The following is a 26,064-nucleotide window of genomic DNA, read 5'->3' as shown; positions in this document are numbered from 1 at the left end:
CTCCAATGTCACCTTTGCTGCAAGGACTTTCTGACCACCCTGTTGCAAACTGAAACCCTCCCTGGGCGCCCATCACTCCTCCCTGTTTCCTCTTTGTTCTTTGCACTCATCGCTATGCAATGGGACGCAACAGTGAGCACGGATTGTGGTGAATGACTGCTGAATGCTCACTGGCTCTGGGCAGGTGTGAAGAGCTGTCCAACTCTAACTCCCTTAATCCTCATGGCAATGCTAGGAAGATGACAATGAGCATCGTCCCCACTGCGAGGAAACCGAGGCCCAGGGAGGTTCACCGGGAAGTGGCAGAGCTGGATTTGAAGCCCCGAGTGTGCCAAAGCCTGCCTCCCACTGGTGTCCAAGTTCTGTAAACTTACTCTCCAGATGCCCCTCGCATGGGTCCTCCCTGCCTCGGCTGCCTTCTGCCTCCCTCCTCCGTTCCACTCCTGCTATTGGCTTCCCCCAGGCTGCCTGTCATCATCCTCAGGTGGTCAGTGAATCCCTGGGGAGGTGTCAAGTTTAAAGGCAACTGGGCGTACATCTTTTGTGTGTGTTTGGGGGAGCTGAGTGGGGGCATTGGCTTTGCAAAGGGCTCACCTCCCTTCCCCCTTCTGTCCACTTCTGGCTCTGGAGTGAGGCCTGGTGGTCCACCAGTTGAGGCCTGTCTGTGTGTGTGGCCTATGACACACTCCTTGGAGGGAGTGCGTCAGAGACAGCAGCCAGCCCTGGGCCCCTCACCCCCACCTCCAGCCCCAGGCTTTGAATATGGAGTGGGGAGACCTGACCATACCCCGAAGTCCTGGACTGTGAGTGGTCACAATAGAGTGGATTTTGGGGTCTTGCACACAGTAGGTGCTTAATACATGACTGTTGGAGGAAGCCAAATTCCTCTGATTCTTCTTCCCTTACTACAAATCACAATAGGACAGCTAGGAAATATCAACTCCTATCTCCTGGACACAACACACACACATACACACACACACACACAACACACACGGACCCACACACACACAGACACGTGCAAACACACAGGTGCTTACACATTCAGACACGGACACTCAGACGCACAGGCATGCAGGTACCGAAAGACACGGAACACAGCACAGACTCACGCCCTCATGCACAAAGACAGATGCACGGATGCACGCTTGACATTCAAGAGAAGTCACACCCCGGTCACCACTGCCTCATTCCTCACCACGCTCCTCCATCTTTGGTTAATGAGGGAAGAGGATATGGAGGCTGCCACAGCAGACACATTCGATGGGCCCACAGCACTGGTTGGGAGAAACAGTCCAGTCACCATTCATTACTGGATAAGCCAGTGATAGGTGGGGCTAAGTCCATGTTGGTCATGCCTTTATGGAGCCCGGGATGGTGACCAGGGGCTCCTATAGCTGTTTCTCTATCAGTGTGTTTCAGGAGGGGCTGGGGGACTCCTCAGATACTCATGGGCACTGGGGAGTAAGAGTGTCCATTCATTCATTCATTTGTCCATCAGATGTTAATTGAGTGCCTTCCTTCTGCCAGGCCCTCCAAGAGGCTGGGCAACGTCTTAAGCTTGGCCTGCTGGCTTGAGCGCAGTGAACCCCACCGTCCTTTTCACCCCAGGAGATGAGCTCTGAATTGCTGTCCAGCCATGCCCTTCTGGCATTCTCTGTCCTCCCTCTCTGCTCTACATCCCAGTTCAGCTGATGTAGCAAGGATGGTGGGAGTTACCCCAGACACCTCACTGGCCACTCCTGCTCAGCCCCCTTTCCTGGAGTGTCCTCACCTCCCTGGCCCCTAAGCCTTCATGGTGTCCTGGAGCTTAGTGTCTGGGCCTCTCCCCTTCTCTCTCTGTGCCACTCCCTTGGTGAGTTCATTGAGTCTCATGGCTTTAAATATCACCTACATGCCAACAACGTGAAAACTCACTATCTCTGGCTGGGACCTCTCCTGTGAACACTGGCCTCAGGTTCATACCGAGCCCGTGACACTGCCCCAGGAAGTCCCACAGGCATCTCTAACTGAATATGGCTGATATTGAGCCCCAGTCTCAACCTGTTGCTCCCCCATGGGCACGAGCCTTGGCATCATCCTTGCCTCCTTCCTTTCTCTCAAAATCCACATTCAGCCTTTCAGAAAATCCTGTGTGCAGCGCCCTGGAAATATTTTCAACATTGATCCTATTTCACCCCCTTCACTGCTACCACTCTGGTTCGAGCTGCCATCACCTCCTGCCTAAATTATAGCAACAGAGTTCTAACTCTTCTGTCAGCTTCTGTCCTCATCCCATTTCAGTAACTTATGAACACAGCAGCCAGAGCCTGTTCAAAAGTGAGATGGTGTCAGTCAACCAGAGCAAACCCCCAAATTCTCGCTGCAACCCACAGCGTCCTTGGGACTCTCCACACCTGCTCTTCCTTCGCCCTTCCTTGCTCACTCCATTCTCTTCTCTTTTTTTTTGAGACGGAGTCTCGCTCTGTCGCCCAGGCTGGAGTGCAGTGGCCGGATCTCAGCTCACTGCAAGCTCCACCTCCCGGGTTCACGCCATTCTCCTGCCTCAGCCTCCCGAGTAGCTGGGACTACAGGCGCCCACCACCTCGCCCGGCTAGTTTTTTGTATTTTTTAGTAGAGACGGGGTTTCACCGTGTTAGCCAGGATGGTCTCCATCTCCTGACCTCGTGATCCGCCCGTCTCGGCCTCCCAAAGTGCTGGGATTACAGGCTTGAGCCACCGCGCCCGGCCTCCATTCTCTTCTTAGAGGGCTCAGTCCTGTTCCTCAGATATTCCAGGCATGCTCCCAAGCTAGGACCTTTGCACGTGCTGTTTGTTCTTCTTTTTATTTTTATTTTTTGAAGCAGAGTTTTGCTCTTGTTGTCCAGACTGGAGTGCAATGGTACAATCTCGGCTCACCGCAACCTCTACCTCCCAGGTTCAAGAGATTTTCCTGCCTCAGCCTCCCAAGTAGCTGGGAATACAGGCATGCACCACCACGCCTGGTTAAAGTTTTTTGATATTTTTAGTAGAGACGGGGTTTCTCTGTGTTGGTCAGGCCAGTCTCGAACTCCCGACTTCAGGAGATCCGCCCGCCTTGGCCTCCCAAAGTACTGAGATTACAGGCGCCTGCCACTATGCCCGGCCACTGTTCATTCTTGATCCCATCCCTACTCTAGAATTCCCCATCCCCTGTCCCTGCTTGATTTTTTTTTCCATAAGGCTTATCTCAGTCTAACATATAACATCATTCACTTGTTAGTTTCATTTTTTTGTAGATTGCAAGTACCCTGAGGACCATAACCTCAGTACCTTGAAAAGGACCTGGCATACAGGGGGGTCCGCTCCAGAAAGATCTGTGGAGTGTGTGAATTGCTCACACTTACAAGTGAAGGAAGACGCTACATCTGTTTCATGGACCATGTGACTTCACAGGAAATTTAAGGGGCCCCAGCGATGTGTGTTCCTGGTGTGGCTCAGCTTGGTCCAGTTCTTCATTCTGCAGAGGTCTTGGGTTTAGGAACATTCCGGTGGCTGGATTGTGCCCCATCCAGCTCACACCTCTGCTTTTCCAGGAAGAATTAATTTAGGGTTGGGTGTGGTGGCTCATGCCTGTAAGCCCAGCACTTCGGGAGGCTGAGGTGGGTGGATCACCTGAGGTCAGGAGTTCGAGACCAACCTGGCCAACATGGCGAAATCCCGTCTCTACTAAAAATACAAAAATTAGCCAGATGTGGTGGCGGGCACCTGTAATCCTAGCTACTCAGGAGGCTGAAGCAGGAGAATCGCTTGAACCCAAGAGGCAGAGGTTTCAGTGAGCCAAGATTGCGCCACTGCACTCCAGCCTGGGTGACAGAGCAAGACTCCATCTTAAAACAAAACAAAACAAAAAAAGAATTAATTGAGCTGTTTGGGAACATCGAAAACAAGCCCCAGGTCCCTTAGGAGATGCTTTACATGGGTTGAAATCTGCTCTTTGGGGAGAAAGAAGAGTTGCTTGACTGCTTCTTCCCTCTCACCTCCGTCCCTATCCTGAAATCTGTCCCCTGCCCCATGGCCCATGCTCCATCAGTGGCCACCCCTGCTGCTGTCAGCTCTGTCTCCCAAACATCTCCTTCTTTCTCACCATCACCATGGTTACACTCTGGTTTCCCCCCACCCCCCAACCCCTCAACCTGGGCTCCCTGCCTCCGTTTCCAACCATCGCTACCACAGCAGCCAGGCTGACGTGTCTAAATCAGTCGTTCCCATCACACTTAGAATGAGAACTGAGGTCTCCCCTTGGTCCCAGGCCCACATGACTGGGTTCCTGTGCTGTCTCTGCTGTAGGACCTCACTCTACCCCTGCACTGGGCTCCTGCAGGACCAGCCACACCGCTGATCCTCAAACATGATGCTCTGTGTCTGCTGTAAGGACTCCACTCTTGCTGTTCTCTCTGCCAGCTACTTTTTCCCCTAGAAATCTTACCTGGTTCCCTTTCTTCTGTGGGGCCACCTTATCAAAGTGACATGCCCCCAGGACACACTGGTCCCTCCCCCATCACTCTCCACTCTCCAACTCCTCCCAGACCACTCAGAAACTATCTCAGCTGGGGCTGGGCATGGTGGCTCACGTCTGTAACCCCAACACTTTGGGAGGCCGAGGCAGGCGGATCACCTGAGGTCAGGAGTTTAAGACCAGCCTGGCTTACTTGGTGAAACCCCATCTTTACTAAAAATACAAACAATTAGCAGGCATGGTGGCACATGCATGTAATCCCAGCTACTCGGGAGGCTGAGGCAGGAGAATCACTTGAACCCAGAAAGCAGAGGTGTGGTGTCACTTGCACTCCTACCTGGATGAAAGAGCAAGAGACTCCATCTCAACAACAACAACAACAACAACAACAACACTATCTCAGGGTGCAGAGGGCAGGGAGAGCGTGTTTCACACTTGTTTATTACTTGTTTCTTACACTAGGATATAACCTTCACAAAGGCACTGGCCCTCTTTGTTTGATTTACTCTTGGATCCCCAGGACTGACAATAGTGCTGGCACTCAGTGAGTGCTTAGTAAATATCTCTCGAGTGAATGAATGAATGAATGGGCTCTGGTGCCATCTTCTCTAGGGAACCCTTCTGGAAGGACCTCCTCTGGTCTGGGTTAGGGACCAGGTTCCCTCAGCACCACACGCTTCCTTCTATTCCAGCATGCAGGATAAACATTAGGTCTGTAGGTCTCCCTCCAGATGGCTAGCCCTCAGGGCGAGGGGCTGCTTCTGCCCCCTCACAGCCTCCCCTGCGGCAGATGCACTGTGCAGATGGGTTTGACAGACCTTAACTAGGAGTAGACTCAGGCCTTGCCCACCCCAGATGCAGCTCAGCCCGCCTCCTTGGGCCTAAGCTCTGCACACCTCTGGGAGCCACCTGCCTACCTCTGGCGAATGGGGACCCAGCTGTTTACCTCTGGAAGCCTGTGGCTTGCATTGATCTCGGGGCATTAGACTATGATTTACTTGAGTGTTCACATATTCACCCGCCCAGTCACTTCATTGCTGAGTCATCAAAGTGCTTTTTTGGGTCAAATTCCCTGCCATGGCCTTTTCTGGGTGCTTGGGGTGCAGAAATGAATGGGATATAGCTCTGCCTTCAAGAAGCTCATAGCTTCTTGGGGATCCCAAGTGTGAACCAGCGAAATTGCAGCAAAGTGTGGTCAGGGTTGAATTGTAGACACAGGCAGGGTGCCAGGGAGGCCCCAGAGGAGCTTCTGAATCAGAAGCAGGGGTAGGGAGTGGGGGCAGGGGGAATCCTTCTAGAAAAATCATCCCTGTCTCCCAGCTTCTCTCAAGATCTAGGTTAGAACTTCGTAGAGAATGATAGAAACTCACGTCTTCCAGCTTTAAAAAATTATTTTTGTTGTCCAGCCCAGGACTAGCATTTTATAGACCCGGGGTCAGCAAACTATACCAAATGAAGACTGCTGCCTGGTTGTGTAAATCAAGTTAAGCTTCACTGTAACACAGCCACACATATGCCTCCTTATTGTCAGTGGCCACAAGAGCAGAGTTGGGTAAATGGTACAGAGACTGTATGGCCCAAAAAGCCTAAAATATTCAACATCTGATCCTTTTTTTTTTTTTTTGAGACGGAGTCTCGCTCTGTCGCCCAGGCTGGAGTGCAGTGGCCGGATCTTAGCTCACTGCAAGCTCCGCCTCCCGGATTTAGGCCATTCTCCTGCCTCAGCCTCCTGAGTAGCTGGGACTACAGGCGCCCGCCACCTCGCCCGGCTAGTTTTTTGTATTTTTTAGTAGAGACGGGGTTTCACCGGATTAGCCAGGATGGTCTCGATCTCCTGACCTTGTGATCCGCCCATCTCGGCCTCCCAAAGTGCTGGGATTACAGGCTTGAGCCACCGCGCCCGGCCTCAACATCTGATCCTTTACAGAAAAAGTTTGCCGACCCGTTACAGATGTTCAAAAAATATTGTTAGATTAAGTCAACTCAAATCAGACCTTCAGAATCCTGTGTTGCCAATCTGAGTCCAAGTCTTTTGTCCAGGGACACCAAAATGAACCAAATACTCTATGTTCTATGCTCTTCTTTCTTAAAAACAAGGAAATGGAGGTGTTGAACTGTTAGGAATTGTCACTGAAGAATCCTCTATCTCTTCTTAACAAAAAGCATTCATTGAGCCGTTACAAGGGCAGCAATGAATGAGACAAGTTTCCTGCCCCCAGGCACTTACTGCCTAGCAGATAAAGCATGACATAATTCGAACTCCACCTGGTGAGCCCTGTGCTCCAGGAGTGTGGCTCCCAGTGTGGGACTTGGCTTTGCTTGCTGGTTTCCGCCTTCTGCGTTCAGGCCTCACCTCTGCCACGCAGTGTCTCCCAAGTTGAGCTGTTTTCCCAAGGGCCCTCCTGCCAGGCTGTGCTCTTCTTGGGGCCAGGGACTGCGTCTCCCTCATCCATCTTGGCCTCCCCAGCACTGAGCACAGGATCCAGCACACAGAAGGAGCTCAACCCACATTTACTGCACAGCTGAGCTCCTGCAGCCCCACCCCAGACACAGTCGTAGGTAACAGGTCACCATAACCAAATGGCCTGTTAGGAATTCCAGTTAAGAGCAACGTCTTGAGGGAATTCATAAAAGGAAATGACGAGCAGGGTATGATATTTTTTCCTTTAAAAAAAGGAATCTAAAAATTGCATCGTGTTGCCTCCCTCTCTCTTCCCAGCTGCCTGACTGACTTCACATTCCACGGGCTTTTCAATGAAACCAGATTCCGGGCTGACCTGAGAGCTGGGCTTGATGTGAGAAGTAATTATTAAAAGAGACAGGGGCAATCTATATAATAAAATGCCTCCTACATGCTTCATAAAAGTGATCTGAGGGTAATGGCAACCCTTGTGCTGTTGGGGAGGGGAGGTGGAAGGGTCTGGAGCAGAGGCGGGGATGCTCCTGGGAGGAGAGCAAACCTCCTTCTAAAGAGATGGCCTGAGAACCTTTGGCTTTGCTGTCCCAGGCATCAAGGACTCTCAGCCCCTCTCTTGGAAATCCCTTTCTCAGGGAATAGGTAGCCTTGTTAGTTTTTGCTGATACTTGAGACATTTCCTTGGGGCCTCAGACTGCTTTCTCTTGATAATATGTCTCAGGTGGATTTAAGATTGCAGCTGTTACATCAGGATTTAACTTTGACTTACTTGACTTGCGGGGGAAGAAAAAATTTCTCTCTCTCTCTTTTTTTTTTTTTTTTCATTAGAAGTTCCAATCTGGCACTGCCTGGTGGGTTACTTCATCCAATTATTCAAGAAATATTTACTGAGCGCTTATTACATGCCAAGCACTGGGCTGAGAATATAATGGTGAATGCTAGGGTGAGTCCATACCCTAGCAGAGTTGGGAGATGGTTACTCAAATAGTCAAGGACTCCACAGCAATGATAAAGTACTGTCCTCTGGGAACTCATGCAGAAGGCAGGAAGGACTTCCTGGAGAAGGTGATGTTTTAGCTGAGGTCGACTGAGTAGGAGTTTGCTAGACAAAGACGGGGAGGGAAGGGCGTTGCAGGCAGAGGGAACAGCATGTATGAAGGTCTGCACTCCGGAAAGGAGAGAGACTCAGCTTTTGCCTGCCCTCTGCTGTGATGAGGGCCTCTAGATAGGCCTGGTCCTTGACTCGTGAAGGATGGAAGGGCAGGGCCCACCACCAGGAGGGAGATAAAAACAATTGTGTGCACTCACGGAGGAAATATTCTGCTGTGTCAGCTTCGTAATCTGCATCCTCTGGGAAGTGATCGATTTGCTTGCACAGACCTTTGAAATTCCCTGCAAAACAAGGGGAGAAGGAGCGCATGAAACATCGTAGTTTTGGGGGCACTTAGGGCCCACCTGCCTCTTCTTGACTTCTGGCTCTTTGGAAACTCACTCAGCCCTCTCCCTCACCCCTGAAGGAAGGTTTCATTTTATCTGTTTGGACATCTGCCTGGTGAATCACAACACACACCCGCAGTACTGCGGAGAGGATCTAAAGCCGACGACTTCAAAACGCTGCCTTCTGTCCCTGCACCGAAGCTTCTGAGGATTAGCGGAGGCTTGGCAGCGGTGGAGGCTTGATTCCAGGCTGGGGACTGCCACGGAGGAGGCTGGTGAATACTCCTCAGCCCGTCTCTGTGCCCCAGCTTGGCTGGGAGTCACCCTGCATTTTACATGTGAGAAAGCAGCAGATCACTTTCTAAAGGGGACACACCCCACACTGGTGCTGCCAGATGCTGCCACAGCCTTTTAGAAGAGCCTGCAAAACACTTTCCCATCTGCAATTGCACGGAATTCACCAAACCCAGCCGCCAACCGTTCTGAAATAAATATGGGGGTGGGGAGGAGATTGAGCCACCTGGGAACTGTACCCTTGGCCAAGTTCTTGAACTACAACTCAAATTGGTTCCACCACAGGCCTGTGAGAGGGGTCTTGTCATCCCCATTGTACAGACGAGGAAACTGAGGCTCCGAGAGGCTAAAGTATCTGAGTAAGTACTTGTGGCTAGGAAATGATGGAATCAGGGCTCCAACTAGGGTCTTTTGACTCTAAACATTTCCTTGGTGCCCGCTGGGAAGGTGAGAACTGGCCCGGGGCAAATCCCAGCACAGTGTCACAGGCAGGTCCTCCCCTATGTTCACTGACGAGTGAGTGAACTCTTGAATGCAGCCTTTCTAAAAACCGGTAAGTAGCATAGACCGTACAATTACCAGAGCAGCGGCTTCCTGACAGCAGAGACTTTGTTTCATTCACCATCTTATCCCCAGCACCAGCATAGGCACAGCGAACGTCCTTTAACCTTCTCTGAGCGGAAGAAGAATTGGGTGGGGTGTATGCACAGTGGGTAAGATGCAGGTTGCACAGCCAGACTGCCTGGGTCCAGCTGTGCGTCACTCAGTGTCCTCACCTGAGAGTGGCAATAACAAGAATTCTTCCCTGGCAGATTGTCGTGGAGGTTCACTGAGCTGATGCATGTTGAGTAGTCAGAACAGTGCCTGACACATTTAGGAAGTCCTTGGGGGCATTGACGTGAGAGAGAAATGAAATTTGACTATGTCCAGCCACTGACTTAGTAGCTAGTGTGACCTAATTAATAGAGCCCTCAATACATGTTGGCAATGATTTCCTTCTACAGTCCTGAGACTATGCCTTATAAAGTAGGGGCAGATTCCAGTATGTACTATAGATATTACTCTGGAATTTTATGGTATTACATGTACCTTTGTTTTTTTTTTTTTTTTTTTTTTTTTGAAATGGAGTCTCACTCTGTCACCCAGGCTTAATTAAGTGCAATGGCACGATCTCGGCTCACTGCAACATCTGCCTCCTGAGTTTGAGCGATTCTCCTGCCTCAGCCTCCCAAGTAGCCGGGGTTACAAGCACACACCACCATGCCCGGCTAATTTTTGTATTTTAGTAGAGACGGGATTTCACCATGTTGGCCAGGCTGGTCCCCCACTCCTGACCTCAAGAGATCTGCCTACCATGGTCACCAAAAGTGCTGGGATTACAGGCATGAGCTACTGTGCCCAGCCTAGACCTATATGTATGTACAAAATATAGAACTATATATTAGGTTGGTGCAAAAGCAATTGTGGTTTTTGCCATCCAAGTAATAGTGAAACCGTGATTACTTTTGCACCAACCTAATAGTACACAGGTATACAGTATACAGGGATACTTATCACTACATAGAAATACAAGCATTTTAGGAACTTCTGGCTATGCTTCATATAATGGAAAAGAGGAACCTCTGTAACTTCCTTTCACACATGAGCTCTCCCTGTACCAAATTCACCAGCTTTCTTGAGTTCTACAAGAAAAACAATTCCCCAGAGCATATCGGGACTTCTGGTCGCTTCACTGAAGCTTGGTAGGGCCACTCAAAATGGTCCCATGGGCAGGTGTCTTCTCTGCGTGTTTTGGGTTCCCTGCTTTTTGCTGTTCCCACCCCTCTCCTGTCATGGCCCCTCTGCCCTCCTGCATCTTGGGATGTTAAAAGGAAGCCTTGTCTCCTCCGTAGTACCTTGTTTCCCTGATCCAACCACACACCCTTCTCTGTGGGAAAAGTCTTCATACCAGCTGCTAAGAGGATAACAAATTCTCCCTATTGTTACAATTACAAATCAGTGTATTTGAAAAGCACTTTGCGAAGCACTTTGATATTCTTTCAATTCAATCTGACAAATATTTCAGCAAGCAGGTGCCAGGCATCTTTATAAAGACTCTGTGCAGGAGTGAGGCTCAGAGAGCGGTACTGACATGCCCCGAGGCGTCGCACAAATTGAGGACAGAGCTTAACCCAGAAGGGCCCCAGCTGCATCCTGGTGGGCCACACCCACTCCTGTTCCGGGTGGAAAGGGAGGGATTATGAGGATGGATCATGGAGTCCAAGCTGGGTAAACAGGGAAATGAGGACCTGAAGGGCAAATGAGGCAGTGCAAAGGCAGGGGTGCGGGGTGGAGCAGGGAGGGCGGTCAATGCTTTTGAGCCTGGGGTCGGGGTGGGGTCAAAGCATTATTGAAATGGGGCTGCATGGGAGTGAGCTGCAAGGGTGGCACGTGGTAGCCAGAGAGTGGGATGTAAAAGACAGAGTGGAGGGGGTGCGGGTATTAGAAATGCCAAGGGCAAGGGTAAGACGCCACAGGAACAGGAGCTCACATTCTACAGGGAGCCTGGTGGCTCCTCCGGTGCAAGCCTGGGCCTCACTCATCCTTGGACCATTGGCTCCTAGTGCAGTGCCTGGCACAGAAGGAGGGTTCAGGAGATGCTAACAGAGAGGCCGTGTGAGATCATCAGTGGCCCAGACCTCTCCTCGAGGCCTAGACCTGGGTATCCAACTGCCTATTTGACGTCTCTTGGTGGATGTTTTAAAGGCACTGAACGTGAACTCCTGATCTTTCCCTCCTGCCTGGTGCTCTGGAGGCCCCAGTTAGCTCAGCAAATGCTTCTCCAGGGCTTCCTGGTGTAAGCCTGAGCCTAGTTGTCAGCGCCGACATCTATCTCTTCCTCCTCCCTGCAGGCTCCATCCATCAGGGTGTCCTGTCTGTGTTAGATCCTTAGTGTCTCAAACTTGCCTGATGCCTCTGAGACAGCACCACCCACCACCAGGCCACCATCCCTGCTCCCTGGATGGCTGCCGTGGCCTCCCCACTCATCAGTTTGCACCCACTCTTATTCTTCTCTACAGAGCTATCACAGTGATCCTTTGTACATGCAAATCTGATCATGCCACCTCCAGCTCGGAAACACGCCAGCTTCCCAGTGCTCTCGGGGAAAAGCTCAACATCTCTAAGAAAGCCTGACCCCCAACCTCCACCTCTGGCCTCACCTCCCACCTGCCTCCTCCCTCCCTGCGCATCTGTGCCTTCTTCCCTGCCACGCTCCCTCCTACCTCAGGACCTTGGCACATGCATGCTGGTCCTGCTGCCTGAGCGCCCACCATGTCCTCTGTTGCCTCTTTCTCCTAACCTCCCTGTGTCTCCCTGCACTGTGCTACTGGGGTGTCCTCCACTAGCTGGCTAGTGCTGGCTGCTTTGTGTTAGGGGTAGATATTAAGGCCTGTATGCTATTAGTGGGAATGTTCTAGTAGAGAGGGAAGAAGGGAGGGGCTGGGGGCAGTGGCTCAGGCTTTAGCTTTGGGAAGCTGAGACAGGAGGATCCCTTGAACCCAGGAGTTTAAGACCAGCCTGGGCAACATAGCAAGACCCTGTATCTACAAAAAATAAAAACTAATTAGCCAAATGTGGTGGTATGTGTCTGTGGTCCTAGCTTACTTGGGAGGCTGAGGCAGGAGGATCCCTTGAACCCAGGTGTTCGAAGCTGCAGTGAGCTAGGATAGCACCACTGCACTCCAGTCTGGTGACAGAGCAAGACTCTGTCTCGAAAATAAAATCAAAATAAAAAAGTAAAAGAAAGGAGGACAGAAGGGATGACCTGCAGACATGGGGGCACAATACAGGTGCACTGCGCAAGGAGACGAGGCCCAGGACACAGTGCAAGGATGGGTGGTGCTGTGCCAGGAGGGACGGCAGAGCTCGTGGGTGCAGTGCTGGGGATGGGCAGACATGGTGGGAGGGTATAACATTTCTCTTCTGCTGGCTTCTATTTTCCCGACGAAATGGGAAGTAGGAGCATTAACTGAGAGGACGGGGAGGAAGGGTTGGGGATGGGAGGACAGAGGAAGGGAAGCGAGAGTGGGAGGGAGTGGACCAGGCTGTGAAGTATGTGTGTCAGTGGCATGAAGGTCTCTTCTGAGATTCTGTGGCTTTCTCCGGCCACATTCAGGGCGTGGGTGCAGTTAGCTGGAGAGTCGCCTCTAACCAGGAGGAGGTCTGTGAGGTGAGTGCAACAGGGAGAGAGTGGAAAGGGAGGGATTATGAGGATGGATCATGGAGTCAAGCTGGGTAAACAGGGAAATGAGGACCTGAAGGGCAAGTGAGGCAGTGCAAAGGCAGGGGTAGGAGTGGAGCAGGGAGGGCAGTCAATGCTTTGAGCCTGGGGTTGGTGTGGGGTCAAAGCATTATTGAAATGGGGCTGCATGGGAGTGAGCTGCAAGGGTGGCACGTGGTAGCCAGAGAGTGGGATGTAAAAGACGGAGTGGAGGGGGTGCGGGTATTGGAAATGCCAAGGGCAAGGGTAAGACCCCGAATGAGGCGGCTCGGAACAGGTGGAGGTAGGATGATCTTCAAGTACCCACTGAAAAGGTCATACAAATTAATATATAAGGCAAAACTCCAATGTTCGCTCATATGTTCTGTATACATCAAGTATATATTAAGAAACTGCCTACCTGGTTAAAATGTGAAGGGCAAATGATTCATCAAATTATTCTAATAAGCCCCAAACCACCGACTGGGTTTTAGAAATGAATGGTATGATCTTTTGATGATGAGGCTGTTATGAGCTAAATGATGACTTGACTGGATCATGCTTTGACACAGGGAACCATACCAGATGCTCCCTAAACTTCCCTGTTAGAGTAAGGGTCATTCCATCTCGGCGAGTGCAGAATCTTCTCCTAACTTGTCCTCTACTGTTCGACTGGAGGACCTCTCCGTGCCCAGCAGCCTCAGGAGGTCAGGGCCAGTAGGAGGACTCTGCTTCTCTTGCCCCCTGGGCCTTGGAGCTCATAGAACCTGAGAACAGAGCTGAGATCTCAACCCAGCCTTGGGCAGTGAGGAGAGGAGATGGAGCCTTGGTCCCAGCCCCTCTCTTCTCTCTGCCGGGCCCAATACAGGAGCCACCCCTGCCCCCAGCCAGCTTCCCTGACATAGTAAGACTGGTTGGTACAACAGTATTTCAATCTTTAACGATGGGTGAGGCAGCGCTGGCACATCAGGTTGGAGTGAAGGGGTCAAGGCCAGGGACTGGAGGGGCTGCTTGCCTGGTTGTGGAATCTCCAAGGATGATAACGGGAGCAGCACTGGAGGCAGAGGCAGTGAGCCAGCGTTCAGCTCCCCAAGGACTGAATGACGGTGGCCATGAGGGAATCAGACAGGTAGGCTGAGATGTGTTTCACAGAGACAGGGAGTTTAGGGAGGAGGCAGGGAAATGGACCGGAAATGTTGATGAGGTCCAGGGAGGCCTGGGATGTGGGCAGTAAAACACTCTCAACAGTGAGAGTTTGCAGGGGCGGTGGTGTCCTTCGGGGAGAGCCAGGTTTCCATTAGAGCAAGGACAGGATGGGGGGATTCTGCTGGCACTGTGACCTAAATTCTAGAAGGTGCCATGGCAAGGATTTAGGAGGGCCGGGGAGTTAGCAATCCAGACAGATCAGGGGACACACGGCCCTGAGGGACAAGTGATGAGTAGGGAGGAGTGATGGGGGTAAACTGGGATACAGGTCACGGTGAGATTGGTTCCAACGCCTCCGGTGGCGATGAGGCTGTGAGGGTCGGCTGGAGTAGCACAGGGTCTCCAGGAGCACTTGGAGCTCAGTGGGCCCTGGATTCAGTCTGACTAATGGTGGTGCTGGGGAAGGGTGTGGGAGGGGAGGGGGTACTAGCAGCACTCAAGCATTAGAGGTGAAATTTGAACTTCGTAGGACATCTGCATCAACAGATGTCACTCCAGTAAGAGGAGAGTGGTGAGAGGTGATGAAATGAATGAGATTTCATTTCCCTAAGGCCAGCCTAGGGTTCCACTGTATTTCCTTCTGGTTGGTGGTAATCCACCCTGGGGGATGTGATGGCTTCAGGCACAGATGGATCCAGGTGCTCCAAAATCTGGAATCTCTCTCCATCTCTGACTTTGCTCCCAGCTGGCTTCATTTCTAGGCATCCTCTCTCCCTATGGTGGAGACTAAGGGTCAAGTGTCTAGCACTGGGATGGTAGAGGAAAATCTAATCTAATCTCTGCCTTTCAGGCTCACATTCTAGGGAGAAAGACAGACGGTACAGAATTTACTAGAGTGCAACACCTCACATGATATATTAGAAGGAGGTATGAGGCCTTATGGCAGCACAATTGTTCAGCTATCATTTATGTAGCACCAACTCTATGCCATGCTTCGTGCAACCTGCTGAGAACACAGAGGGGGGAAAATATACTTTCTGTCCTCAAGGAACTTGCAGTCTATGGTAGCAGACAGAAAACACACGCTGTGGTGTAGAGGATGTGTGTGATGACGGAGGACAGCGGAGTGTGTCTGGAGCACACAGAAGGAAGGCGTGTCCAGGCGTGAGAGTGTGTGGGTGACACAGGTCTCCCGAGGAAGAGCAGGTGCCTGAGCTGACACAAAGTGGAGGAGTCAGCCTGGTGAAGCAGGGAGGGGTCTGTGTGTCTGTGTGTGTGTGTCTGTGTGTGCATGGGTGTGTGTGTGTCTGTGCATGTGCATGTGTTTGTATGTCTGTGTGTGCATGGATGTATGTGTCTGCGTGTGTGTGTGTGTGCATGCATGTGTGTGTGTGTGTGCATGGGCGTGTGTGTCTGTGCATGTGCGTGTGTTTGTGTGTCTGTGTGTGCATGGGTGTGTGTGTGGATGAGTGTGTGTCTGTGTGTGCATGGGCATGTGTGCCTGTGCATACAAGAGGTGAGCACCGGCCCCGTGCGCCACGGGCCTTCCTGAGAGCGCGCAGCTCAGTGGCCTGCCTTGGTGTGAATGGGTGTGTGTCTGTGTGTGCATGGGCGTGTGTGTGTCTGTGCATGTGCATGTTTGTGTGTCTGTGTCTGTGTGTACATGGGTGTGTGTGTGCATGGGTGTATGTTCGTGTGTGTCTGTGTGTGCATGTGTGTGTGTGTCTTGTCTGTATGTGTACGTGTGTGTCTGTGTCTGCATATGTGTGTGTGTGTCTGTGTATGTCTGTGTGTGCATGTGTGTTTGTCTGTGTGTACATGGGTGTGTGTGTGTCTGTGTGTGTGTATGTGTCTGTGTGTGTAGTCGTGATGAGGACGTGGTGGAGGGGTGAGGAGGGCTTTCTAGCAAGAGCAGTCAGGGAAGTGTGGGACACAGGAGGGAACACACTGTCCCCGTGGGTGGGAGAAGGTTTCCTAGAGCAGAGTTGGGAGTAACAGGACTTGAGAGAAGGCCCGAAGCCAGCAGTGTGTGTGCCGGCTCGCCCCTGCTCAAGGGAGCTCATCGCCAGTGTCTTCCCAGCTCTTGTTAGCAGTTTGAAATTGAATACGGTTGGCGTATTCACACCGTGGGAACCCATGGCAAATGCTACAAACCGAGGTCCATACCTCCCACCCAGGAAACTGGTTGTTAAACATTTACCAGCACGCCACTGGATGAAGGGTGATCCTGTGTGAGGGGTCAGCTGGTATACAAAGACGTGACAAATTGGTGGGATTGGAGATTTGCAAAAGGACTGGGCCCATCGGAGGGCTGGGTGGGTGAGAGTGAGGGTGGACGATGACTGGAGCGGAGCGCAGGGGTCTCACGCTCCGCTGCCTCCTCGGGAACTGGCTTTCAGCTTCCGGAGGAAAGGGGATGCAGGGAAGACTCTCCCACCAAGGGTTATTCAGCTAAGGGGCTCAACAACCATGACTCTCCATGGAACCCCCATCCCAGAAGAGTGACCGTGCCCCGCCAACCGCCAAGCCGAGTGAGTTGAGGCCCTGCCGAGGCGTAAAGGCCAAGGGCTGCGCCGTGGGCTGGCACAGTTCTGGCTCCAGGAGTTCAGCGTTTCAGGCTGGGAATTGAAGCTTGCAGGTATTAAGTAGTTTAAGAGGAGGTTTCATCAGCTTTGTAAAAAGCACATTAATATCTCACACCAACTGCTGTCTTGTTTCTTTAGACACAATAAGCTCCTCATAAACCTGGTCATTAGGGGCTGAACAGACTCTGTTTTATTTTCCACATATTCATGAGAAGCTGAAAGAGCAGCTCTGGAGCCAGGAGGGGACACGGTGGAGCGAGCTGAGGCGTGGGGAGGAGGCTGTCTGAGTAAATTTTTAAGTGAAGCAAATGAAGGGTTTGGTGGGAGCTGCTTTCTCTGTGTTTTCAACCTTTGCTGCTCCTGGCTTTTTGCTTTCCTGGCAAGACCCTCCCTGACGGCAGGGATTCGGGAGGCCTCAGGGAGGGTGGGCCATGCCTGGCTTGTTTCTGTCTGGAACCCCAGGGCCCTGGGCACAGCGCAGCCACCAGCTTGGGTTGGATGGTTTGCAACAACAGAACATGTGGCATCCTGTGAGTTTGATCGTTCTCTCGTTCGTTCATTCATTCTTTCAGTGGGTAGTTTCTTTTTTTTTTTTTTTGGGAAGGAGGGAGGGGAGGAAGGGCTAGGGGTCGAGAAGGGAGAGGGCAGTCTCAATGGCTACTTTCGAATGCCTACTGTGTGCTAGCCACTGGGCAGGGTGAGATGAAGTAAGTGGTCTGTCCTGCTTGCCTGCCATGAATTTGCTCCTTCCATTGACTCTGAGCTCCCACTTCACTGAAGTCCCCAGCACTCAGGAGCTGACCCCAACAATGAGCAATTGCTCATCCAAGCTTCAGTTGCATCCTGTCCTGGTTCTCGTCTCCATAGCTAACTCTTTAGTTCTTCTTCTTTTTATTGAGACAGGGTCTTGCTGTGTTGCCCAGGCTGGAGTGCAGTGGCGCAATCATGGCTCACTGCAGCCTTGACCTTCTGGGCTCAAGAGATCCTCCCACCTCAGCCTCCCGGGTAGCTGTGACTACAGGCATGTGTAGTCTAATTTTTGTATTTTTTTGTAGAGAGGGGTCTTGCCATGTTGCGTAGGCTGTTCTTGAGCTCTTGGGCTCAAGTGATCTGCCCTCCTCAGCCACTCAGGGTTCCTTCTTTAGTTTTTCTTTTCTTTCTTTTTTTTTCTGGAGACAGTCTCTCTCTCTTGCCCAGGCTGGAGTGCAATGGCATGATCTCAGCTCACTGCAACCTCCGTCTCCCAGGTTCAAGCAATTCTCCTGCCTCAGCCTCCCAGGCAGCTGGGATTACAGGCACCAGCCATCACCCCTGGCTAATTTTTCGCATTTTTAGTAGAGGGTTTCATCATGTTGGCCAGGCTGGTCTTGAGCTCATGACCTCAGGTGATCCACCCGCCTTGGCCTCCCAAAGTGCTGGGATTACAGGCATGAACCACCGTGCTGGGCCCCTTTAGTTCTTTACACGTGATTTGGGGGAGGAGATTGGGCTCCAGAGTTAGAAAGATCTGGCTTCTAAGCCTGGTTCTGTTACCTAGTAGCTGTATGAATTTGAGCAAGTTATGTGAAAACTGTGCCTCAGTTTCCTTTGCTGTAAGAAGGCAATATCAGTCCTTGCTGAGGGGGTAAGGGGATTAACTCTGAAGACTCAATGAAATAACAGAAGTGAAGGGCCCTAGTGCAGTTCCTAACCCAGAACAGATACTCAACAACGTAGGTCCTCCTTTTTCTTCTTCTTCTTCAAATGACACCTCTTTCAGGAGGCCTTTCTTGATTGCCCTTAGCCGGGAAGACTCTTTCCTCTCCTATGCTCCGTTGCAGTGCTTTTTCAGCATTTTAATGGGCATGGGGAGCCCCTGGGGATCACGTTAAGCCAGGTTCAGATTCGGTGACACTCTGTATTTCTCATGAGTTTACAGCAGTACCCACGCTGCCAGGCCCCAGTGGGGGGCCACGCTTTGGGTTGGGTAGCGAGGCTGCCAAGCACCTTTTATGTGCTTTGGTCATATTCTGTTTGTGTATTGTTGTTTGGGAACAAGAAGCTGGAACTCTGTAAGCTCCTTAAGGGCAGCATTTCTTCTAGAGGATTCCCTGAATATATCATATTTTCCTTGATTCTAAGACGTTCACATGCAAATTTCAACGTTTCTGAAATTGAGATGTGTCTTATAATTCATGAGTTCACTTCACTGCAGTGTATCTCTTTTCCCCTGAAAAATCATTATCACATTGATGGTGTGCCTTTTAATTAATGGTAATGGCTGCCTGACAAAAGTTTATTGAACAAATAAATAAATGAATGAGTTAGTGTGTGTGAGTGGCCAGGGACTGTACTACATGTTTCCATTCACCTAAACAGTTGAGCATCATGTCAAATATTAGAATCCCTGGGGCACCAGGATCTTTTGCACTTCTCTTATGAAAAACCTACTTGACTATACCTGGCCAGGCACGGTGGTTCATGCCTGTAATCTCAGCACTTTGGGAGGCTGAGGTGGGCAGATCACCTGAGGTCAGGAGTTTGAGACCCCCCTGGCCAACATGGTGAAACCCCATCTCTACTAAAAATACAAAAATTAGCCAGGCTTGGTGTCAGGGGCCTGTAATCCCAGCTACTCAGGAGGTTGAGACCTGAGAATCTGGGAGGCGGAGGTTGCAGTGAGCTGAGATTGTGCAATTGCCCTCCAGCCTAGGTGACAAGAGCAAGAATCCATCTCAAAAAACAAACAACCAAACAAACAACCAAACAAAAAACACCTATTTGACTATTTGACTATATCTGGCTGAGCATGGTAGCTCATGCCTGTAATCCCAGCACTTTGGGAGGCCAAGGTGGGCAGGTCACTTGAAATCAGGAGTTCTAGACCAGCCTGGCCAACATGGTGAAACCCGGTCTCTACCCAAAATACAAAAATTAGTTGGGTGTGGTGGCACACACCTGTAGTCCCAGCTACTGGGGAGGCTGAGGTGGGAAAATTGCTTGAACCCAGGACATGGACGTTGCAGTGAGCTAAGATCATGCCACTGTACTCCAACCTCGGTGACAGAGTGAGACCCTGCCCCCACTCCATATCTATTTGAATATATCAAAATATACATATAGCCCGCAACTCAGCAATTCTCCTTAGAAATGTGTGTTGAAGAAACACTTGCATACGATGCACATGATGTATGAGAATGTTCATAATAGCACTGCTCATAACAACAACTAACTGGGAATAACCCAGATTTCTATTATTAGAAAAATGATAGCAGTTTGTAGTATATTGATGTAATGTAGTATGCAGCAGTGAAAATGAGTGAATTACAGCTACACAAGTCAACCCAGATGAATTCCACAAACAAAGCACTGGACAGAAAAAATCAAGCTGCAGAAAAATGCATACGGCATAATTCCATTTTCACAAAGTTAAAAACACATACAACTAAGTTATAGATTATTTAGAAATACATGTGTATGTGGCAAAACTATAAAGTCAAGCAAGAGAGTGATAAACATCAAGTTTAAGAGTGTTTGTAGCTGGGCGTGGTGGCTCACACCTGTAATCCCTGCACTTTGGGAGGTGGAGGTGGGAGGATTGCTTGAGCCCAGGAGTTCCAACCCAGCCTGGGCAACATGGCGAAATCCTGTCTCTACAAAAAAATAAAAAAAATTAACCAAGCATGGTGGTGCACACCTGTAGTCCCAGCTACTCAGGGTGCTGAGGCAGGAGGACTGCTGGAGCCTGGGAAGTTGAGGCTGCAGTGAGCCATGATTGTGCTACCACACACCAGCTTGTATGACAGAGGAAGACCCTGTCTCAAAGAAAAAAACAAAGAATGTTTTCCTGAGGTAGGGTGGGGCAAACAACTGCTTCAATGTCCCAGGAATGCTCTATTTTTTAACTTGGTAGTGAGTGCATAGGCACTCTTCATTTTATCGTTATTCTTTATTCCCTGCTGTGACAGAAGCTGTTTCCAAATATATCTTGTTCTTTTCAAGTTTTCCCTGGACATATGGCTTCCCAGAATGTAGACTTTAGTTCCCAACTTCCCTTGCAGCTAGAGGTGGCCATGTGACAAAGTTTTGACCAATGGGATGCAAGCGGAAATGGTGGGAACGATTAGGAGGAAAGGCCTTCAGGGCATGGGATGTGCCCTTCTCAGTCCTTTCCTCTTGGCATGTGGACTAAGGAGCTCCAACCGCCATCTTGGTCGATGAGGCAATCTTGAAAATGGAGAGCTGCATGATGGTAGAATAAGATAAAGGGTATCTGAGCCACACTACCATGGAGTGTTATAGCAGTTATGGACAACTTATCTCCATAGCAGTGCAATGAGAAAGAAATAAACTATCAACTATCTTTATTTTCTTACTTTTAAGTTTTTTAGAGACAAGCTCTTGCTTTGTAACCCAGATTGGAGTGTAGTGGCATGATCATAGCTCACTGTGACCTCGAACTCTTGGGCTTAAATGATCCTCCTTCCTCCATCTCCTGAGTAGCTGGTTCTACAGGTGCATGCCACCACACCTGTCCTATCTTTTTAATTTTAGGTAAATAAACCAAAAAACAAAACAAAACAACAAAAATAAAATGCACGAAACTTTATAGCCAAACCTAATCCTAATGAACATAATCTGTACAAGTTAAAATAATCTTTTAAAAAAGCTTGATTTTTAATTTTTTTTTTTTTTTGATATGGAGTCTTGCTCTGTTGCCAAGGCTGGAGCGCAATGGTGCGATCTTGGCTCACTGCAACCTCTGCCTCCCGGGCTCAAGTGGTTCTTGTACCTCAGCCTCCTGAGTAGTTGGGATTACAGACATGTACCACCAAGCTTCGTTAATTTTTGTATTTTTGGTAGAGACGGAGTTTTACTATGTTGGCCAGGTCTGGAACTCTCAACCTCAGGTGATCTGCCTGCTCTGGCCTCCCTAAGTGCTGAGATTATAGGCATGAACCACCGCTCCCGGCCTAACATTTTTTTTAAGTACATTTTATTGTGTATACTTTAAGGTATACAACATGATGTTGTATGATTACATATATACAGCAAAAGGGTTGCTATAGTGGAAAAAATAAACACATCCGTCATCTCACATAGTACTCAGTTTTTCCCTGTGTGGCAGGAGCAGCTATAACCTCATTTAGCAAAAATCCTGAATACAATACACTATTATTAACAATAGTCCCCATGTTGTACATTAGGACTCTGGACTTGTTCACCCTATATATTTGCTACTTTGAATCCTTTGACCTATATCTCTCCATTTCTTCCCTCTCACCCCAGATCTTGGTAACCACTGTTTTATTCTCTATCTCTACATACTTGATATTTGACCTTTTTTTTTTTTTGTAGTAAAGATTCCACATGAGTGGGGTCATAAAATAGTTTTCCTTCGTGTCTGGCTTATTTCACTTAGCATATCGTCCTCCAGGTTCATGCACATTGTGGCAAATGGCTGATCTCTCCCTTTTTAAAGGCTGAATCACAAATAATATTCCGTTGTATGTAAACACCATAGTTTCTTTATTCATTCATCCATTGATGGACATCTAGCTTGTTTCCATATTTTGGCTATTGTGAGTATTGCTGCAATGAACATGGGAGTGTAGATACCTTTTTATTTTTTATTTTTTTTTGCGGGGACAGGGTCTCCCTTTGTTGCCTAGGCTGGAATGCAATGGCACAGTCTCGGCTCACTGCAACCTCCACCTCCTGGGTTCGAGTGATTCTCATGCTTCAGGCTCCCGAGTAGCTGGGATTACAGACGCCTGCAACCACGCCTGGCTAGGTTTTGTATTTTTAGTAGAGAGAGAGTTTTGTCATGTTGGCCAGGCTGGTCTCGAACTTCCGACCTCGTGATCCCAGCACCTCGGCCTCCCGAAGGGCTGGGATTACAGGCGCGAGCCACCGCACCTGGGGAGTGTAAGTATCATTACAAGGTGGTGATTTCATTTCCTTTGGGTATAAACCAGAAGACATATTGCTGGGTCATATGGGAGTTCTATTTTTATTTTTTTTTGAGGAAACTCCATACTATTTTCCACAATGGTGGCATCAACCTACATTACCACCTAACAGTGTGCGAGGATTCCCTTTTCTCCACACCCTCGCCAACACTCGTTATCTTATGTCTTTTGATAATAGTTACCCTAACGGGTGTGAAGTGGTATCTCACAGTCATTTTCATTGGCATTTCCCTGAAGATTAGTAATGTTGAACACTTTCCCATTTACCTATTGGCCGTTTTAATGTGATCTTTGGAGAAATGCCTATTAAAGTCCTTTGCTCATTTTTAAATTGTGTCATACATTTTCTTGCTATTGAGTTGTATCTGTTCTTTATAAATCTTGGATATTGAGACTTTAGTTTAAACAAGAATATATATTTAAAAAAACTTGGATATTAACCCTTATCTAATATAAGGTTTGCAAATAATGTTTCCCAATCTGTACGTTGCCCTTTCATTTTGTTGTCTGTTAAAATAGTCTTTTATATATATTTATTATTAAACACATTCTAATATATATATATATATTTTTTTTTTTTTTCTTTTTTTTTTGAGACAGAATCTTGTTCTGTCACCCAGGCTGGAGTGCAGTGGTGCGATCTCGACTCGCTGCAACATTTGCCTCCCAGGTTCAAGTGATTCTCTTACCTCAGCTAACTGAGTAGCTGGGATTACAAGCACCCACCACCACACCCAGCTAATTTTTGTGTTTTTAGTAGAGACGGGGTTTTGCCATGTTGGCCAGGCTGGTCTTGAACTCCTGACCTCAGGTGATCCATCCGCCTCAGCCTTCCAAAGTGTTGGGATTACAAGCATGAGCCACTGCGCCCGGCCTACTTCTTCATTATTATTATATCTGTTATGGCGATCTGTGATCAGTGATCATGGATGTTACCATTGTAATTGTTTTGGATTGCCATGAACTACACCATATAAGATGGAGAACTTAATTGATAAGTGCTATGCATGTTCTGCCTGTTCCACCAATTGGCCATGTCCCTGTTTCTCTCCCTCTCCTTGGACCTCCCTATTCTCTAAGACACGACAATACTGAAACTAGGGCAATTAAGAACCCTACAATGGCCTCTAAGAGTTCAAGTGAAAGAAAAGGAGAGTTGAACATATCTCACTTTAAATCAAAAGCTAGAAACAATTAAGCTTAGTGAGGAAGGCATGTCATAAACCCAGGCAAGCTGAAAGCTAGGCCTGTTATGTCAAACAGTTAGCTAAGATATGAATGCAAAGGGAAAGTGCTTAAAGGAAATTAAAAGTGCTACTCTCTATGAATGATAAGAAAGTGAAATATATTTGCGGATTTGGAGAAACTTTGAGCAGTCTGAATAGATCAAACCAGCCACAACATTCCCTTAAGCCAAAGTCTAATCCAGAGAAAGACCCTAACTCTCTTCAATTGTATGAAGGCTGAGAGAGGTGAGGAAGCTGCAGAAGAAAAGCTGGAAGCTAGTAGAGTTTGGTTTATGAGGTTTAAGAAAGAAGCTCCTGCATACACTAAAGTGCAAGGTGAAGGGGCAAGTGCTGATGGAGAAGCTGTAACAAATTGTCCAGAAGAGCTGGTTAAGATCATTGATGAAGGTGGCCACACTAAACAACAAATTTTCAAGGTAGATGCAACAGCCTTCTATTGGAAGAAGGTGCCATCGAGGACTTTCGTAGCAAGAGAGGTCAATGGTTGGCTTCAAAGCTTCAAAAGACAGGCTAACTCTCTTGATAGGGGCTAATGCAACTGATGACTTTAAGTTGAAGCCAAGGCTCACTTACTATTCTAAAAATTTTAGAGCCCTTGAGCAATATGCTAAATCTACTCTACCTGTGCTCTATAAATGAGACAAAAAAGCCCAGATACCGCACATCTATTTACAGCAGGATTTACTGAATACTTTAAGCCCACTATTAAGATCTACTGCTCAGAAAGAAGATTTCCAAATATTACTGCTCATTTACCATGCACCTGGTTCCCAAGAGCTCTGATGGAGATGTACAAGGAAATGAATGTTGTTTTCATGCCCGCTAACACAACATCTATTTTGCAGCCCATGGATCAAGAGTAATTTTGACTTTGAAGTCTCATTATTTAAGAAATACATTTTATGTAAATGATGAGTTGATGGGTGCTGACGAGTTGATGGCTGCAGCACACCAACATGGCACAAGTATACATATGTAACAAACCTGCACGTTGTGCATATGTACCCTAGAACTTAAAGTATAATAATAATAAAAAATAAATACCTTTCATAAGGCTATAGCTGCCAGAGACTGTGATTCTTCTGATGGATCTGGGCAAAGTAAATAAAAAATCTTCTGGAAAGGACTCAACATTCTAGATGCCAATGAGAACATTTGTGATTCATGGGAGGAGGTCAAAATATCAACATTAACAGGAATTTGGAAGAATTGGTTCCAACTCTTATAGATGACTTTGAGGGGTTCAAGATTTCAGAAGAGGAAGTAATTCAGATGTTCTGGAAATAGGAAAACAGCTCGAATTAGAAGTGAAGCCTGAAGATGTGAGTGAATTGCTGCAATCTCATGATAAAACTTGAGTGGATGAGAGGTAGCCTTTTATGGATAAGCAAAGAAAGTGGTTTCTTGAGATGGAATCTATTCCTGGTGAAGATGCTGTGAACATAATTGAAATGATGACAAAGTTTTTAGAAGATGATATAAAGTTAGTTGATAAAGCAACAGCAGGGTTTGAGAAGACTGACTCCAACTTTGAAAGAAGTTCAACTGTGGATAAAAAGATATCAAACAGTATCATTTACTATAGAGAAATCTTTTGTGAAAGGAAGAATCAATTGATGTGGCAAACTACATTGTTTTCTTAGTTTAAGAAATTGCCACAACCATCCCAGCTTTCAGCAACCACTACCCTGATCAATCGGCAGCTATCAACATCGAGGCAAAACCCTCCACCAGCAAAAAGATGGTGACACGCTGAAGGCTCAGATGATCAGTAGCATTTTTAGCAACAAAATATGTTAAAGTTATGTGTGTACATTGTTTTCTTAGACATAATGCTATTGCACACTTAACAGACTACAGTATAGTGTAAACATAACATATATTTTTTTGAGACAGAGTTTCACTCTGTCACCCAGGCTGGAGTGAAATGGCACAACTATAGCTCACTGCAGCCTTGACTTCCTGGACTTAAGCAATCCTCCCACCTCAGTCTCCCGAGCAGCTGGGACCACAGATATATGCCACCACGACTGGCTAATATTTTATTTGTTAAGATGGGGTCTCACTATGCTGCCCAGACTGGTCTCAAACTCCTGGGCTTAAGTAATCCTCCCGCCTCAGCCTGCCAAAATGTTGGGATTACAGGTGTGAGCCACTGCCCTTGGCCTAACATAACTTTTTTTTTTTTGAGACAGAGTCTTGCTTTTTTGCCCAGTCTGGAGTGCAGTGGTGTGATCTCAGTTCACTCCAACCTCTGTCTCCTGGGTTCAA

General features: G+C 48.5%; 1 protein-coding gene across 1 annotated transcript in view; it reads right to left on the bottom strand.

Moving 5' to 3' along the window:
- The window catches only part of CACNG2 (calcium channel, voltage-dependent, gamma subunit 2), a 142,306-nt gene that overhangs the window by 17,905 nt on the left and 98,337 nt on the right, over positions 1 to 26,064 (bottom strand). The window contains exon 2 of the mRNA XM_011964309.1: positions 8,202 to 8,285. Within this exon, the coding sequence (XP_011819699.1) occupies positions 8,202 to 8,285 (84 nt within the window). The remainder of the gene's footprint in view (positions 1 to 8,201; positions 8,286 to 26,064) is intronic.

The sequence above is a fragment of the Colobus angolensis genome, unplaced genomic scaffold (genome assembly GCF_000951035.1).
Source record: "Colobus angolensis palliatus isolate OR3802 unplaced genomic scaffold, Cang.pa_1.0 Scaffold65, whole genome shotgun sequence".
NCBI lineage: Eukaryota > Metazoa > Chordata > Mammalia > Primates > Cercopithecidae > Colobus > Colobus angolensis.
Note: the sequence above shows the minus strand (reverse complement) of the source record. Positions and strands in the feature narration are given on the sequence as shown.